Raw genomic sequence first — 14,962 nt, 5'->3', positions numbered from 1 at the left:
TCCGTGTGCCGCTTCCCCTTTCTCTAGTCAAGGGTTGGGGTGCAGGATGGTGACCAAGCTGTAATGGATGTAGTAAAGGTAAGTGAGGTCCCCAGTTCTGCTGTGCTCTCGGAAAAGGGTTCGTTAATCACAGTCATATGACAGATAAATATTTGGGGTATATGTATTTCAAGTGTGTATTTAGCAGTTTGCCTGGAGTTCTACTTTAGCCAGTTGTTGACACTACACATGCTACATACTTAAATACTTTATTGACATACACATACTGCAGGTAGAAGTCGTGTCCTTCTCCCCGATGCTGCTCTCCCTTGCACTTGCCAGCAATTTCCAGCTATAAAGAAGTTGCAGCTGTTAAAACATACTGAACGGTGTTTATAAACACTGTGTAAGACAGGAGATGGATACAAAGTAACATGTTGTCTATAAACATTAATAAGATAGGAAACAGAGAGATACAATGAAATATTGTTTATAAACATTGATCAGACTGGAGATAGAGAGAGATATAGATAATAATAGATAATATATAGATAGTAATATAATAATAATATATAGATATAAAGTAACATTGTTTATAAAAAGTGATCCTCTTGTATTTTATTGTTAACTGTACTTTCTCCCTATTATATTGTAAAACATTGCGTAAACTGTTGGCAATATATAAATTCTGTATAAATAATAATAATAATAGTAATCAGGCGGGAGATACAAAGTAACGTTGTTTATAAACATTGATCAGAAGGGAGATAGAGAGATACAAACATTGTTATTTTTTTATTTACTCTGTTCATCTGCAGATCAAAGGTAGGAGCTTGCATCTGAAAATTATATCAGATAACTCAACCTGAGAAGTATAAAAATTATATTTTTTTCAATAAAATCCGTTGCTATTTAACCCCCCCCCCCCCCCCCCATAAACTTATTTAGTTTACCCTAATCAGCTCTTATTAACTTTTAATTCACCTTCTCCGTTTTCCGTCTTTTCCGTCTTCTACTATTTTATTTTCCTATTTTTTTTTTTTTTTTTTTTTTTTATTAAAATTTTTTTTATAAACATTGATATTTAAACATTTAGCCATTTTTCTTTTCTTTTCTTCTTTTTTTTTTTTTTTTTGATACAACACTTAAAAATTAACAAAGATTCAACATTGGGGGGGGGGGGACCCCTTTTTATTTAATTTGAAAATAACTTTGCGTTGCTTTGTGTCAGAATCCTAATTTTAGTATCATTTCAAACCGGACAAATAACAGAATATAATGTATACTTTGTATCTACAGTAGCACTATTCTCTTTAAACAAACGCTGATCAAAGTCGGAAAAATATATATATATTTTTTTTTTCTTTAACCTTGTTTCATATTTTTTGTCCATGGATTGCAGAAAAAAATTCAATGATTTTTTTTTTTTCCAGACAATATCACCAAAAGAAAGCGTTGTTTGTCTGCTGCCCTGAACAAGCCCCCTTCACATGTTTATTACATTCTTTTTAACCATTTCATCCCAGTCCCCTCTGCTTTTTTAGTCTTTTTTTTTATTCTGCACCACAAGCTCTGATGAAGGGGGACTGGGGAGCCCCTGAAACGTGTTGACTGCTCCTGCACCAAGTATTAAACTTAGGCCTCATGCACACGAGAAGCAGATGAAACCTCTGTTAAAAAAAAGCTGAAACGCGCGTTTAGAAACGCGCGTTTTGCCGCGTTTGCATGCCGCGTTTAGACGCGTTTAGACGCGTTTGCGTTTAAACGCGTTTATAAAGATAACATCATGTAGACCCTCCCCAAGCTCTCAAAGCATTTTTTTTAACTATTTCTGCTATTTTGATCAGAGTGAGCAGCAGCAGCATAGAGAGCAGTTGTACACTTGCATTTGCTGTGTCACTTGCCACGGCACCTGCCACAAGTTGTGGATTGTCCACTTGCCACGTCACTTGCCACAAGTTGGGGATTGTCCACTTGCCACATCAACTGCCACGTCACCTGCCACAAATTGTGGATTGTCCACTTGCCACGTCACTTGCCACATCACCTGCCACGTCACTTGCCACGAGATGTGGATTGTCCACTTTCCACGTCATCTGCCATGCCACCTGCCACAAGCTGTGGATTGTCCACTTGCCACGTCACCAGCCACATCACCTGCCACAAGTTGTGGATTGTCTACTTGCCGCGTCACTTGCCACATCACCTGCCACGTCACTTGCCACGTCACCTGCCACAAGTTGTGGATTGTTCACTTGCCACGTCACCTGCCATGTCACCTGCCACAAGTTGTGGATTGTCCACTTGCCACGTCACTTGTCACAAGCTGTGGATTGTCCACTTGCCACGTCACCTGCCACGTCACTTGCCACGTCACCTGCCACAAGTTTTGGATTGTCCACTTGCCACGTCACTTTCCACGTCAGCTGCCACGTCACTTGCCACGAGATGTGGATTGTCCACTTTCCACGTCATCTGCCATGCCACCTGCCACAAGCTGTGGATTGTCCACATGCCACGTCACCAGCCACATCACCTGCCACAAGTTGTGGATTGTCCACTTGCCACGTGACTTGCCACATCACCTGCCACGTCACTTGCCACATCACCTGCCACAAGTTGTGGATTGTCTACTTGCCGCGTCACTTGCCACTTCACCTGCCACGTCACTTGCCACGTCACCTGCCACAAGTTGTGGATTGTTCACTTGCCACGTCACCTGCCACGTCCCCTGCCACAAGTTGTGGATTGTCCACTTGCCACGTCACTTGCCACAAGCTGTGGATTGTCCACTTGCCACATCACTTGCCACGTCACCTGCCACGTCACTTGCCACGTCACCTGCCACAAGTTTTGGATTGTCCACTTGCCACGTCAGCTGCCACGTCACTTGCCACATCACCTGCCACGTCACCTGCCACAAGTTGTGGATTGTCCACTTGCCACGTCACTTGCCACATCACCTGCCACGTCACTTGCCACGAGATGTGGATTGTCCACTTGCCATGTCACTTGCCACGTCACCTGCCACGTCACTTGCCACGTCAGCTGCCACGTCACTTGCCACAAGATGTGGATTGTCCACTTGTCACATCACCTGCCACATCACTTGCCACATCACCTGCCACAAGTTGTGGATTGTCCACTTGCCACGTCACTTGCCACATCACCTGCCACGTCACTTGCCACAAGATGTGGATTGTCCACTTTCCACGTCACCTGCCATGCCATCTGCCACAAGTTGTGGATTGTCCACTTACCACGTCACCAGCCACATCACCTGCCACAAGTTGTGGATTGTCCACTTGCCACACCACTTTCCACGTCACCTGTCACGTCACCTGCCACAAGATGTGGATTGTCCACTTGCCACGTCACCAGCCACATCACCTGCCACAAGTTGTGGATTGTCCACTTGCCACGTCCCTTGCCACGTCCCCTGCCACGTCACCTGCCACAAGTGGATTGTCCACTTGCCACATCACTTGCCACATCACCTGCCACAAGTTGTGCATTGTCCACTTGCCACGTCACCTGACACAAGTTGTGGATTGTCCACTCGCCACGTCACTTGCCACATCCCCTGCCACAAGTGGATTGTCCACTTGCCACATCACTTGCCCCATCACCTGCCACAAGTTGTTGACTTTCCACTTGCCACGTCACCTGCCAAGTCACTTGCCGCGTCACCTGCCAGGTCACTTGCCACGTCACCTGCCACAAGTTGTCTATTGTCCACTTTCCACGTCACTTGCCACTTCACCTGCCACGTCACTTGCCACAAGTTGTGGATTGTCCACTTGCCACATCACTTGCCACCTGCCATGTCACTTGTCACAAGTTGTGGATTGTCCACTTGCCACGTCACTTGCCACAAGTTGTGGATTGTCCACTTGCAATTGCAATTGTTTAAAATATTTTTCTAATGGTTTTTCATCATTTGCAATCATTTTTGAGATTTTTAATGTAAAAAAAAAAGGTCACCTTTAAAAACGCATATAAACGCAAACGCGGCTAAACGCGGTAGCGGCGTTTTGCCGCCTTTTACCGCGTTTTGCCGCGTTTTGCGTCTGAAACGCAGAAATTTTTGTTTCTGAACGCATTTTTTTGCTTCTGGAAAAACGAGATTAAACGCAACTGCATATAAACGGAAAAAAAACGAGACTGTGTGCATGGACACATAGGATAACATTGAATGAGTTCAGGTGCAGTTGAAAAAACTGTCCAACTGCATCTGAACGCGCGTTTAACTGCGTCTCGTGTGCATGAGGCCTTAGTTGTCGTTCTCATTTCTTGACCCCTCTTTCTTTTATTTATTTATTTTTGCATTGGTAAATTAGGAAAATAAGTAAATGCAGGACAATCTATAATCAATGATTTGTTTAGAGTTTGTCATTCCCCCTTTTCTGGTTGCAGAGACAATATACAAAGATGGCTCCCAAGAGGAGGGCAGCGACCCAGGCCAAGAGCACCGGGAAAGGCAAGAAGGCAAAAGTCAAAGAAGAAATCAAGGAGGAGGAGATTCAGGCACCGCCCCCCGACCGCTTCCAGAGCGCTGTACAGGCATTGAAAGCTGCTTCTGGGAAGAAAGGGAAGGCCAAGGTGGACTCGGCATGTATGCTGACCAAATGTGCCGGATACGAGGTGAGTGACGTGCTGGGTGCACATTCCCCGGTTTGTTTATATAAACAAAGAATAATCCTTTTCAGTGATGCAGAGCAGCTCCCCCTCCCAAGTACAGACCCTTCAGGACAGTCACCCTCCCCAGTACAATGGAGCCCCCAGTACACATTCCTCAGGACAGTCACCCTCCCCAGTACAATGGAGCCCCCAGTACAGACGCCTCAGGACAGTCACCCCCCCCTCAGTACAGACCCCTCAGGACAGTCACCCCCAGTACAGAACTCCCCCCGTCCCCCCCAGTATAGACCACTCCGTACAGTCACCCCCTAGTACAATAGAGCCCCCAGTACAGACCTCTCAAGACAGTCACCCCCCCCCCCCCAATATAGACCCTTCAGGAAGTCTCCCCCCCAGTACAGAACTTCCTCCCTAGTATAGACCCCTCAGTACAGTCACGTGCTAGTACAATAGAGCACCCAGTACAGACCCCTCAGGACAGTCACCCCCCCCCCCCCCCAGTACAGACCCCTCAGGACAGTCACCCCCCCCCCCCCAGTACAGACCCCTCAGGACAGTCACCCCCCCCCCCCCCAGTACAGACTCCTCAGGAAAGTCACCCTCCCCAGTACAATGGAGCCCCCAGTACAGACCTCTCAGGACAGTCACCCCCAGTACAGAACTCCCTCCCCAGTATAGACCACTCAGTACAGTCACCCCCCAGTACAGACTCCTCAGGACAGTCACCCCCCCCCAGTACAGAACTCCCTCCCAAGTACAGACCCCTCAGGACAGTTACCCCCCCCCCCCCCCCCCAGTACAGACCCCTCAGGACAGCCACCCCCAGTATAATAGAGCCCCCAGTACAGACCCCTCAGGACAGTCACCCCCCCCCCCCCATATAGACCCTTCAGGACAGTCACCCCCCCCCCCCCAGTACAGAACTCCCTCCCCAGTATAGACCCCTCAGTACAGTCACCCCCAGTATAATAGAGCCCCCAGTACAGACCCCTCAGGACAGTCACCCTCCAGTACAATAGAGCTCCCAGTACAATAGAGCCCCCAGTACAGACCCCTCAGGACAGTTCCCCCCCCCCCAGTACAACAGTACAGACACCCCTCCCCCAATCAGATGTGAGTATTCACATAGGCACCCCCTACTAAGACAAAAAAGTGCCACTAAAGTTTTATCCTAGTTCAACTCTTCACCCCCACCAACATGCTAATGACAGTGAGCCTCTGTTCTTCCCTATGCAATGGAGACAGATCACGATCACGACCATCATCCTGCACCTAACTTTGCACGTTTTTGGTCCTTATTTCAGGTGTTTGAGGACTATGACTGCATGCTGAACCAAACCAACATCGGGCACAACAACAATAAATTCTACATCATCCAACTTCTTCATTGGGCTGCCGGTAAACCACCCCAATACGTCACCTGGAATCGCTGGGGCCGCGTGGTGAGTACTGCAAAAGCAAGCAAACTACATGAAGACATGGCCTGGCCAGTTTGGTGGGAAAATTTTGAGTGTCCTGCACAGAGTAAAGCAGCAAGCTTAGGGATGGCAGCCTTGGAGTCTCCTCTTCCAAAAACAGGTCAACAGTGGCATCATACTAATTGCAGCCATGGAGGGTAAATGGAGCTCCCTGGCCTTACCTTAGAGGGGTAATATCAGATGGAAAAGTCAATTTTGGAAAGCCAATATTTGCTCCCAAACATCAGACGGGAGAGCCTTCAGAGGTCACAGGGAACCCACAACATGCCCATAGACATACAATCTAAGATTAGATGTTTGTGGACACCCTTCTAAATTATTGTGTTCAGGTGCACAAAACCTGCTCCGTAAGGGCGCGGTTTAACCAGCTCCGTAAGGGCGCGGTTTAACCAGCTCCGTAAGGGCGCGGTTTGACCAGCTCCGTAAGGGCGCGGTTTGACCAGCTCCGTAAGGGAGCGGTTTGACCAGCTCCGTAAGGGAGCGGTTTGACCAGCTCCGTAAGGGCGCGGTTTGACCAGCTCCGTAAGGGCGCGGTTTGACCAGCTCCGTAAGGGCGCGGTTTGACCAGCTCCGTAAGGGCGCGGTTTGACCAGCTCCGTAAGGGCGCGGTTTGACCAGCTCCGTAAGGGCGCGGTTTGACCAGCTCCGTAAAGGCGCGGTTTGACCAGCTTCGTAAAGGCGCGGTTTGACCAGCTCCGTAAAGGCGCGGTTTGACCAGCTCCATAAGGGTGTGGTTTAACCAGCTCAATAAGGACTTGGTTTGACCAATTTGGACCAGCTTCATCAAGGCGTGGTTTGACCAGCTTCATCAAGACGTGGTTTGACCAATTTGGACCAGCTTCATCAAGACGTGGTTTGACTAGCTCCGTAAGGACTTGGTTTGACCAATTTGGTGTGGAGGAACTTGTGTCCTTCACAGAGCCCTGATCGCAACCCTACTAATCATTTTTGGGAAAAATTGAAATGCCACTTGTGGGTCAGTTCTTCTCATCCAACATCAGTATCTGACCTCCCAAATGGGCACAAATTCCCCCAGGCACCTTCCAAAATCTTGTCAAGGCTTGACCAGTTTGGTTTGGAGAAAAATTGAGTGTCCTGCACAGATCCCTGCCCTCAACCTTTACTGAACACCTTTGGGATGGATTGGAAGGTGTTGACGAGCCGAGTCTTCTCATTCAACATTAGCACCTGACCTCACAAATGGGCACAATTTTCCACAAACACATTCCAAAATCTTGTGAAAAGCTTTCCCAGGGGAGTAGGAGGATGTTGTAGCTGCAAAGAGGGATCAACTCCATAATAATGGCCATGATTTTGAATTGGGATGTCCAACAAGCTCGTCTATATATTCAAATCGCAAAGAGTCCCAAACACAGGAGAGTCCAAATATAGACTTTATTGATCCACAAATGGCAAAAGGTTAACCACAAAGAGCCAATGTGTTTCAGTGGTTGCACTTTAATCATTTATAGACCAATGAAGTACATACCTGGACTCTCATCACGTGTTTGTCGCTACTTCTGGTTTGAATATACTTTGGCTACTCAAGCTTGGTGACCCCCCCCCCCCCCCCCTTGATTGGGAACCCTCCTGTTTGTGAGGAGCTGCCAAACCAAGGTCATGTTTTAGTCCCAACTAAAGATCTTCTGATATTTCTAAGAAAAACTTGGGTCTAGTGCCCTGTACCTACCCTCAGTTGGGTTTCAACAAGCACATCTAGCTATGATGGTCAGGTGTCCTCAAACCTTTGGCCCTATAGTTGCCTATCATAAGCCTCCCTGTAAAGGTGAGCAGTTAGGGAGCTGAATTCCCCCCCCCCCCCCCGGTCAGGTGACCATCCTCCAAAAACTGCTCCTGACCTGTCAATTGACCAGAATACTCCCTCTCATTACAGGGGGAGGTCGGCCAGAACAAGACGAGTTATTTCACAGATGTAGCATCTGCCAAGAAGGATTTTGAGAAGAAGTTTAAGGATAAGACGAAGAACAACTGGTCGGATCGTGAGAAATTTCCACAGCGCACGCCGGAAAAATACACCATGATCGAGGTGGAGCATGACGATGAGGAGGAGGAAAACGGAGAGGCCATGGTCAAGGTAGGTGGACTTAGAATTGTCATAAACTGTTGGGATTATTGGTCACTAGCCACTTCTTTGTGGTCCAGTCGGCAGCCCCGGGCAAGTCCTTGAGGATGTCACCTAACAACACTGGAGGTCAGGGATCTGGTAGGGGTGTTTGGATCCCGCGACCAATTGAAAAATGAACAAATTCACATATATTTATATTTGAATTGTTTCCCTTGCTGTTAGGACAGGAAATTTTAAGTTTTTTTCTGGCGGGGAGGCAAAAATTGATGGTGGAAGGGTTAGAACTTTGCCCAATGGTTTTGACTGCACCTTCCTGTCCTGATGGCAACCTCCCCTACTTATTTCTTGTCCTGTGTCACAGGGACAGGAAGTGAGGAAAAATCTCCCCAACTGGGTCACAGGGAGAAGTAAAATCTGTATATCTCTGGAAGTTTTTAGGTCTTCCCACCCCTCTACAACCCCTTTCAAAAAATATATATTTTTGGGGGTTTCCAAAGTAGGGACAAGAATGTTACAGTAGACCTATCACTAAAAAACAAAACAAAAACAACAAAAAAAACACTGAGCTGAGTTAAAACACTTAAAGAGGAAGTAAACCCTGATGAGTTTACTTCCTCTTTCAATCCCTGCAAAGACAAAGCATAATGGACTACTATGCATCGCATCGCATAGTAGCCCATTATGTGTCACTTACCTGACACAGGAGCCAGCGAAGTCACCGCTGTCCCCTGTAGTTCCGAGCGTCCATCTTCTTGGTGGGTCTCCGTGGGTCTCACTGCTCCGGCGCTGTGATTCGCCGGAGCAGCGATGACGTCACTCCCGCACATGGGCACGGCAGCCGAGACGCGTGGCATTGCGCGGCATCTCCGTCATCGACGATGCCACGCTCAGTGCACCTGCGCGCCGCTGTCTACGGCGCATGCGCCGTAGACAGCGGTGCCCGTCTTTGGGCAAATATCTCCTAAACCGTATAGGTTTAGGAGATATTTCTTGGACCTACAGGTAAGCCTTAATCTAGGCTTACCTGTAGGTCAAAGTGGATTGTAAGGGTTTACAACCACTTTAAACTAGCTTACTTCATGCCTTTCTTGAGGCACTGGTGATGTAGCCAGGTCCTCATAGATGCACCCTGGGAAGGCTACGCCATGTCCCCAGTGCCTTCCCAGTATATTTTTCTTAAAATTATGAGATCTTAAGGTGAGTGTAATGTTGCACCGTGTATGCGTGAGATAAGGAGCATGGCATTCGCACCTCATCCTGCACCGTATGATGCTACGTCTGTTGAAGGTACATGGATGTGTGGGATGAGGTGCAAGTGGGCGTGCAGGAAAGACCAAAGAAAAAAAAAAAGCCGTCCGCCAATTTATATATTTTTTAAAATGGCCGCTTTTGACCAGCAGGGGTCAGAGTGAATAGATTGGGGTAATGGAGCAAGAGGAGGCAGGCAGTGGCACTGTAATTACTGCTAACAAATGCGTCCACCAGGGCCATCTTTAATATTGACTGGACCCTGGGCAAACATTTTGTTGGGCCCCTCCCGGATCCACTTATTGAACTATTTGCGGGCAGTGCAGGCTGACGGGGCAACTGCTTTTGGGCCCCCACGACAATGACTGGGTCAGGGGCGGCTGCCCCATTTGCCTTGCGTTTAAAGACGGCCCTGGTGTCCGCGGTAGCCTAACGTTGTATGCTGAGAGTGTACTCGTTGAACGCTCCTAGCACATTGACTGAGCTGTCGCCAAGAGCCAGCGGGATGGGTTCCCAATCATGCGACTCCTTTGAGGGCCAATCACAGAGGTCACGTGATAAAGGAGCTGCGTTGCCTTACGGGCATTAAAAAAAATTGCGAGAGCAAGGGGAAGTAGGTTTTTTTTTTTTTGTTTTTTTTGTTTTTTTGTTCTGTTTTTTTGGCAGAAGAGACATACAACATCTCCACCGCCAAAAGATCTACCACCTAGCAAATTTTTTCTAGAGTTGAGAACCAATCATAGCCGAGTGGGGACTATATTTGGGTGCAGGATGAAGGGTTTGATCATTGATTTGTTGAATGTATACAACCTCATTTATTTTATACTGACGGCTGAGGTGTGTATATATATCCCCCCCCCCCCCCCCCAGGTGGACACAGTGGACGGCGCGTCAAAGAAGGTGAAGGCATGTTCCCTGGACAAACCCACCCAGGATCTCATGACACTGATCTTCAGCAGCGACATGTTCAAGGAGGCCATGCAGACCATGAATCTGGGTAAAGAGAGACGGAATGACCAATCCATATGAAGCAAACAGCTAGGGGTGTATTTATAAAAGAATTGCATCGCGTTTCCTCTAGAAGGACTACTGGTACTTTTTTTTTATTTTTTTCCGTGGGCAAAATCAAATGTTCTCCTATTTTCTCTCCAGGTCAAATGTTCTTCTCGCATAATGACTAAAGGAAATGCCACATTATAACCACTAGATGGAGCTGAGGATCACATCCTTCGCTTTATCTAGTGTCATTTGCCCAGACCACTCCTGTGTGTGGTGTGTTTCTTTTTTTGGTTTTTTGTTTTTCTTTTTTTTTTTTTGAACAACACTCAACCTAGAGAGGAAATGGGAGGAATAGTCTTTAATATGGAGTCGTCCCCACCCCTCATGGCCTTCAAAATAGAGTTGCCCATCCCCCTGGGTCATTAATGAGGAATTGCTCCCCTTACCCCATGGCAATTAATATAAAGTTGACCCCCTTTGTGTCTATAAAACCCCCTCCCTCCAATCATAGTCATTATCAATGACCACAGGGATCAACTTCATATTAAAGAGTTTGCCCCCTCCCCCATCATCATTAATATTCAGTTCCCCCCCCCCCCCACCCCATCCCATAGCAATTAATATGCAGTTGCTCCCACTTTGTGGCTATTTGGATTTTGGAGGGTGTCGGTGGGAATTTGTGGCCATTTATAAGGCCAGGTAGTGATGTTTGATGAGAAGACCTGACTCTCACATTGGGAACCAAAAAAAAAAAAACTTTGCCTCACCATTGGTGTTCCAAGTCATCCCAAATTTGTTAGGTAGGTTCGAGGTCAGGACACTCGAGTTCCTCCAAACCAAACTGGTCAAACCATGTCTTCATGGAGCCGGCTCCACTCTTCAGATATTGCTTACCATGATTTGTGCCCATTAGTGAGGTCAGGTACTGATGTTGGATGAGAAGACCTGGCTCACCATCAGTGTACCAATTCATCCCAAAGGTGTTCAGTAAGGTTTATGGTCAGGGCTGTGTGCAGGATAATCCAATTTCTCCACACCAACCCCATCAAACTATGTCTTTAAAGAGCTGGCTTCCAATTATGCTAGAACTGAGAAGGCCCTTCCCCAGACAAGGCTGGGGAAGGCTAGAACCCTTATTATCCAAAAGAGCATTTGTGAGGTCAGGTACTGATGTTGGATGAGAAGACCTGGCTCACCATTGACCTTCCAAATTCATCCCAAAGGTATTCAGTAGGGATGAGGTCAGGGCTCTGTGCACGACCTCCACACCAAACAACTGGTCACGCCATGTCTTTATGGAGCTGGCTTTGTACACAGGGGACAGTCCTGGTGGAACAGAAAAGGGTCTTCACCAAACTGTTACCACAAGGTTGGAAGAGCGACATTGTCTGCAATCTCTTTGTATAATGGACTATTAAGAAGACTCTTCACTGGAGGAACCTGAACTCCATCAATTTGAAGAGGAAGTTAGTGTGATGGTCAGGCTAAATAACCTTTGACCATACAGCATATATATAAGTCTAGAGCAGGGCTCTCCAAACTATGGCCCTCCTGTTGCTCAGGGACTATAATTTCCATCATGCCTGTGAATGTCAGAGTTTTACAATGCCTCATGGGACGTGTAGTTCCGCAACAGCTGGAGGGCCGTAGTTTGGAGATCCCTGATCTAGAGTAAGAGCTGGCTCCATCGCCTTCTGTTGGTAATAAAATCCTTAAAGAGGAAGTAAACCCTGATGAGTTTACTTCCTCTTTCATTCTCTGCAAAGGTAAAGCATAATGGACTACTATGCATCGCATCGCATCGCATCACATAGTAGTCCATTATGTGTCACTTACCTGACACAGGAGCCAGCGAAGTCACCGCTGTCCCCTGTAGTCCGGAGCCTCCATCTTCTCGGTGGGTCTCGCTGCTCCGCCGCTGTCATTCGGCGAAGCCACAATGACGTCACTCCTGCGCATGCGCACGGGAGCCGCCACTTGCGGCATATCACCATTGACTGTGGCGCGCTCAGTGCGCCTGCGCACCGCTGTCTACGTCGCATGCGCCGTAGACAGTGGTGCCTGTCTTTCGGTAAATACCTCCGAAAACCGTGTAGGTTTAGGAGATATTTCTTGGACCTGCAGGTAAGCCTTAATCTAGGGTTACCTGTAGGTCAAAGTTGGTTGTAAGGGTTTACAACCACTTTAAATATAAGGAGCACAAGATGACAAAGCAAACTTGCCTTCATAGACTAGCTCTATAGTTGGATATCAATGCTGAAATAAAGGTGACCTCTTCTGCGCCGCAGACATAAAGAAGATGCCGCTGGGGAAGCTGAGCAAGGCGCAGATAGCGAAGGGGTTTGACGCTCTGGAGAACCTGCAGGCCGCGCTGGACAGAAAAGCCAAAAAGCCGGAGCTGAGCGACCTGTCCTCCCGCTTCTACACAATCATTCCACACAACTTCGGGCGCCAGACACCCCCCATTATCGACAGCCTGGAGGTCCTGCAAGCCAAGAAGGACATGCTACTGGTACCGGAATTTATGTTTTTATACAGGCATACAAAAACCGAATATTGTTGGCCGTGTTGTCCCCCCCTCTAAATGCTTCCATTACTCCATCAGGTCCTGGCAGACATCGAGCTGGCTCAGACTTTGCAGGCGGACAAGGTGAAGCAGGAAGAGGAATCCCAACTGGAAGAGGTCCCCCACCCACTGGATGTGGATTATCAACTATTGAAGTGTCAGCTCAACTTACTGTCCCCTAAATCGGATGAGTACAAGGTGAGTGAGAGAACCTGTCTACCGAGCAAGTACTCAGGACAATGTGACTTCACTTTATTGAAACAGGTTTTATGTAAAAGTGTTCTATCAATAATAGCATGATGCTTGAGGAACCGAAGGCTATGAATGCCTACATGTTATCATCATTTCCATTTGTAAGTCATAGCTTATAATAGGATGATTTGCTGCTAAGCCCTCGTAATGGACACAGCGGGTGTACAGACCCGGGAACTCGGCACAGGGATGGTGGGAGCCCCTCATAATGGGCACAGAGGGTGTACAGACCCAGGAACTTGGCACAGGGATGGTGGGAACCCCTCATAATGGGCACAGCGGGTGTACAGACCCGGGAACTCAGCACAGGGACGGTGGGAACCCCTCATAATGGGCACAGCGGGTGTACAGACCCGGGAACTCGGCACAGGGATGGTGGGAGCCCCTCATAATGGGCACAGAGGGTGTACAGACCTGGGAACTTGGCACAGGGATGGTGGGAACCCCTCATGCTGGGTACAGCAGGTTACAAACCTGGGAACTCGGCACAGGGATGGTGGGAACCCTCATAATGGGCACATCATGTGTACAGACTCTGGAACTTGGCACCTGTCTGTACACCTGCTTGGCGCAGGGGTGGCCGGAACCCTTCATAATGGGCACAGCGGGTGTACAGACCCGGGAACTCAGCACAGGGATGGTGGGAACCCCTCATAATGGGCACAGCGGGTGTACAGACCGGGGAACTCAGCACAGGGATGGTGGGAACCCCTCATAATGGGCACAGCGGGTGTACAGACCCGGGAACTCAGCACAGGGATGATGGGAACCCCTCATAATGGGCACAGCAGGTGTACAGACCTGGCAATTCAGCGCAGGGGTGATGGGAACCCCTCATAATGGGCATAGCGCAGTGTTTCTCAAATAGTGGGGCGCGCCCCCCAGGGGGGGCGCGAGGCTCCGTAAAGGGGGGCCCGTCTGACACTGGAGATTGACATCATGTAAGCAGGAGCAGGAGAGTCGTCATGGCAACCCTTCCTATCTCGGAGCCCTCCACGTGACAAACAGCCGCTCGGACAAGCGGCATTACACGCAGTGCGGTGCGTTCCAAGCAGGGCTCGAGTAGCCCGCCTCCTCTGCCTCCCGAGTGACTGGTTGCTAGGCTAGGGCCGCTCCGCGTCTAGCAACCGGTCACATGACATCGGCCATACACGTGGACAAGTGCGCATACGGCCTCCAGCGCAGCCAGCGGCAGACACACGCCGCTGGGATCCGGACTGTCTCCTCCCTCCCCTCTACCCGAGAAGTAAACCAGGTTAGTCACTAGCACTCTGCATTACTCCACCAATACTCTGCAATACCCCACCAATACTCTGCATTACTCAATACTCCGCAATACCCCGCCAATACTCTGCATTACCCCGCCAATACTCTGCATTACCCCGCCAATACTCTGCATTACCCCGCCAATACTCTGCATTACCCCGCCAATACTCTGCATTACCCCGCCAATACTCTGCATTACCCCGCCAATACTCTGCATTACCCCGCCAATACTCTGCATTACCCCGCCAATACTCTGCATTACCCCGCAAATACTCTGAATTACCCCGCCAATACTCTGCATTACCCCGCCAATACTCTGCATTACTCCGCCAATACTCTGCATTACTCCACCAATACTCTGCATTACTCCGCCAATACTCTGCATTACCCCGCCAATACTCTGAATTACCCCGCCAATACTCTGAATTACCCCGCCAATACTCTGAA

At 48.5% G+C, this 14,962-nt stretch overlaps 1 protein-coding gene across 2 annotated transcripts in view; it reads left to right on the top strand.

The window, feature by feature from the left end:
* The window catches only part of PARP3 (poly(ADP-ribose) polymerase family member 3), a 42,436-nt gene that overhangs the window by 18,595 nt on the left and 8,879 nt on the right, over positions 1-14,962 (top strand). For both annotated transcript variants that reach the window (XM_077451491.1, XM_077451492.1), the window contains exons 2-7: positions 4,396-4,623; positions 5,925-6,062; positions 7,993-8,193; positions 10,303-10,429; positions 12,720-12,943; positions 13,037-13,195. In XM_077451491.1, coding sequence (XP_077307617.1) covers positions 4,411-4,623; positions 5,925-6,062; positions 7,993-8,193; positions 10,303-10,429; positions 12,720-12,943; positions 13,037-13,195 — 1,062 coding nt within the window. In that variant the 5' untranslated portion in view covers positions 4,396-4,410. The remainder of the gene's footprint in view (positions 1-4,395; positions 4,624-5,924; positions 6,063-7,992; positions 8,194-10,302; positions 10,430-12,719; positions 12,944-13,036; positions 13,196-14,962) is intronic.

This window comes from Lithobates pipiens, unplaced genomic scaffold, assembly GCF_037356315.1.
Source record: "Lithobates pipiens isolate NorthernLeopardFrog02 unplaced genomic scaffold, aLitPip1_a1.2 Scaffold_23, whole genome shotgun sequence".
NCBI classification, from domain to species: Eukaryota; Metazoa; Chordata; class Amphibia; order Anura; family Ranidae; genus Lithobates; species Lithobates pipiens.
The sequence above is the reverse complement of the archived record's forward strand: the minus strand, read 5'-3'. Positions and strand labels throughout refer to the sequence as shown.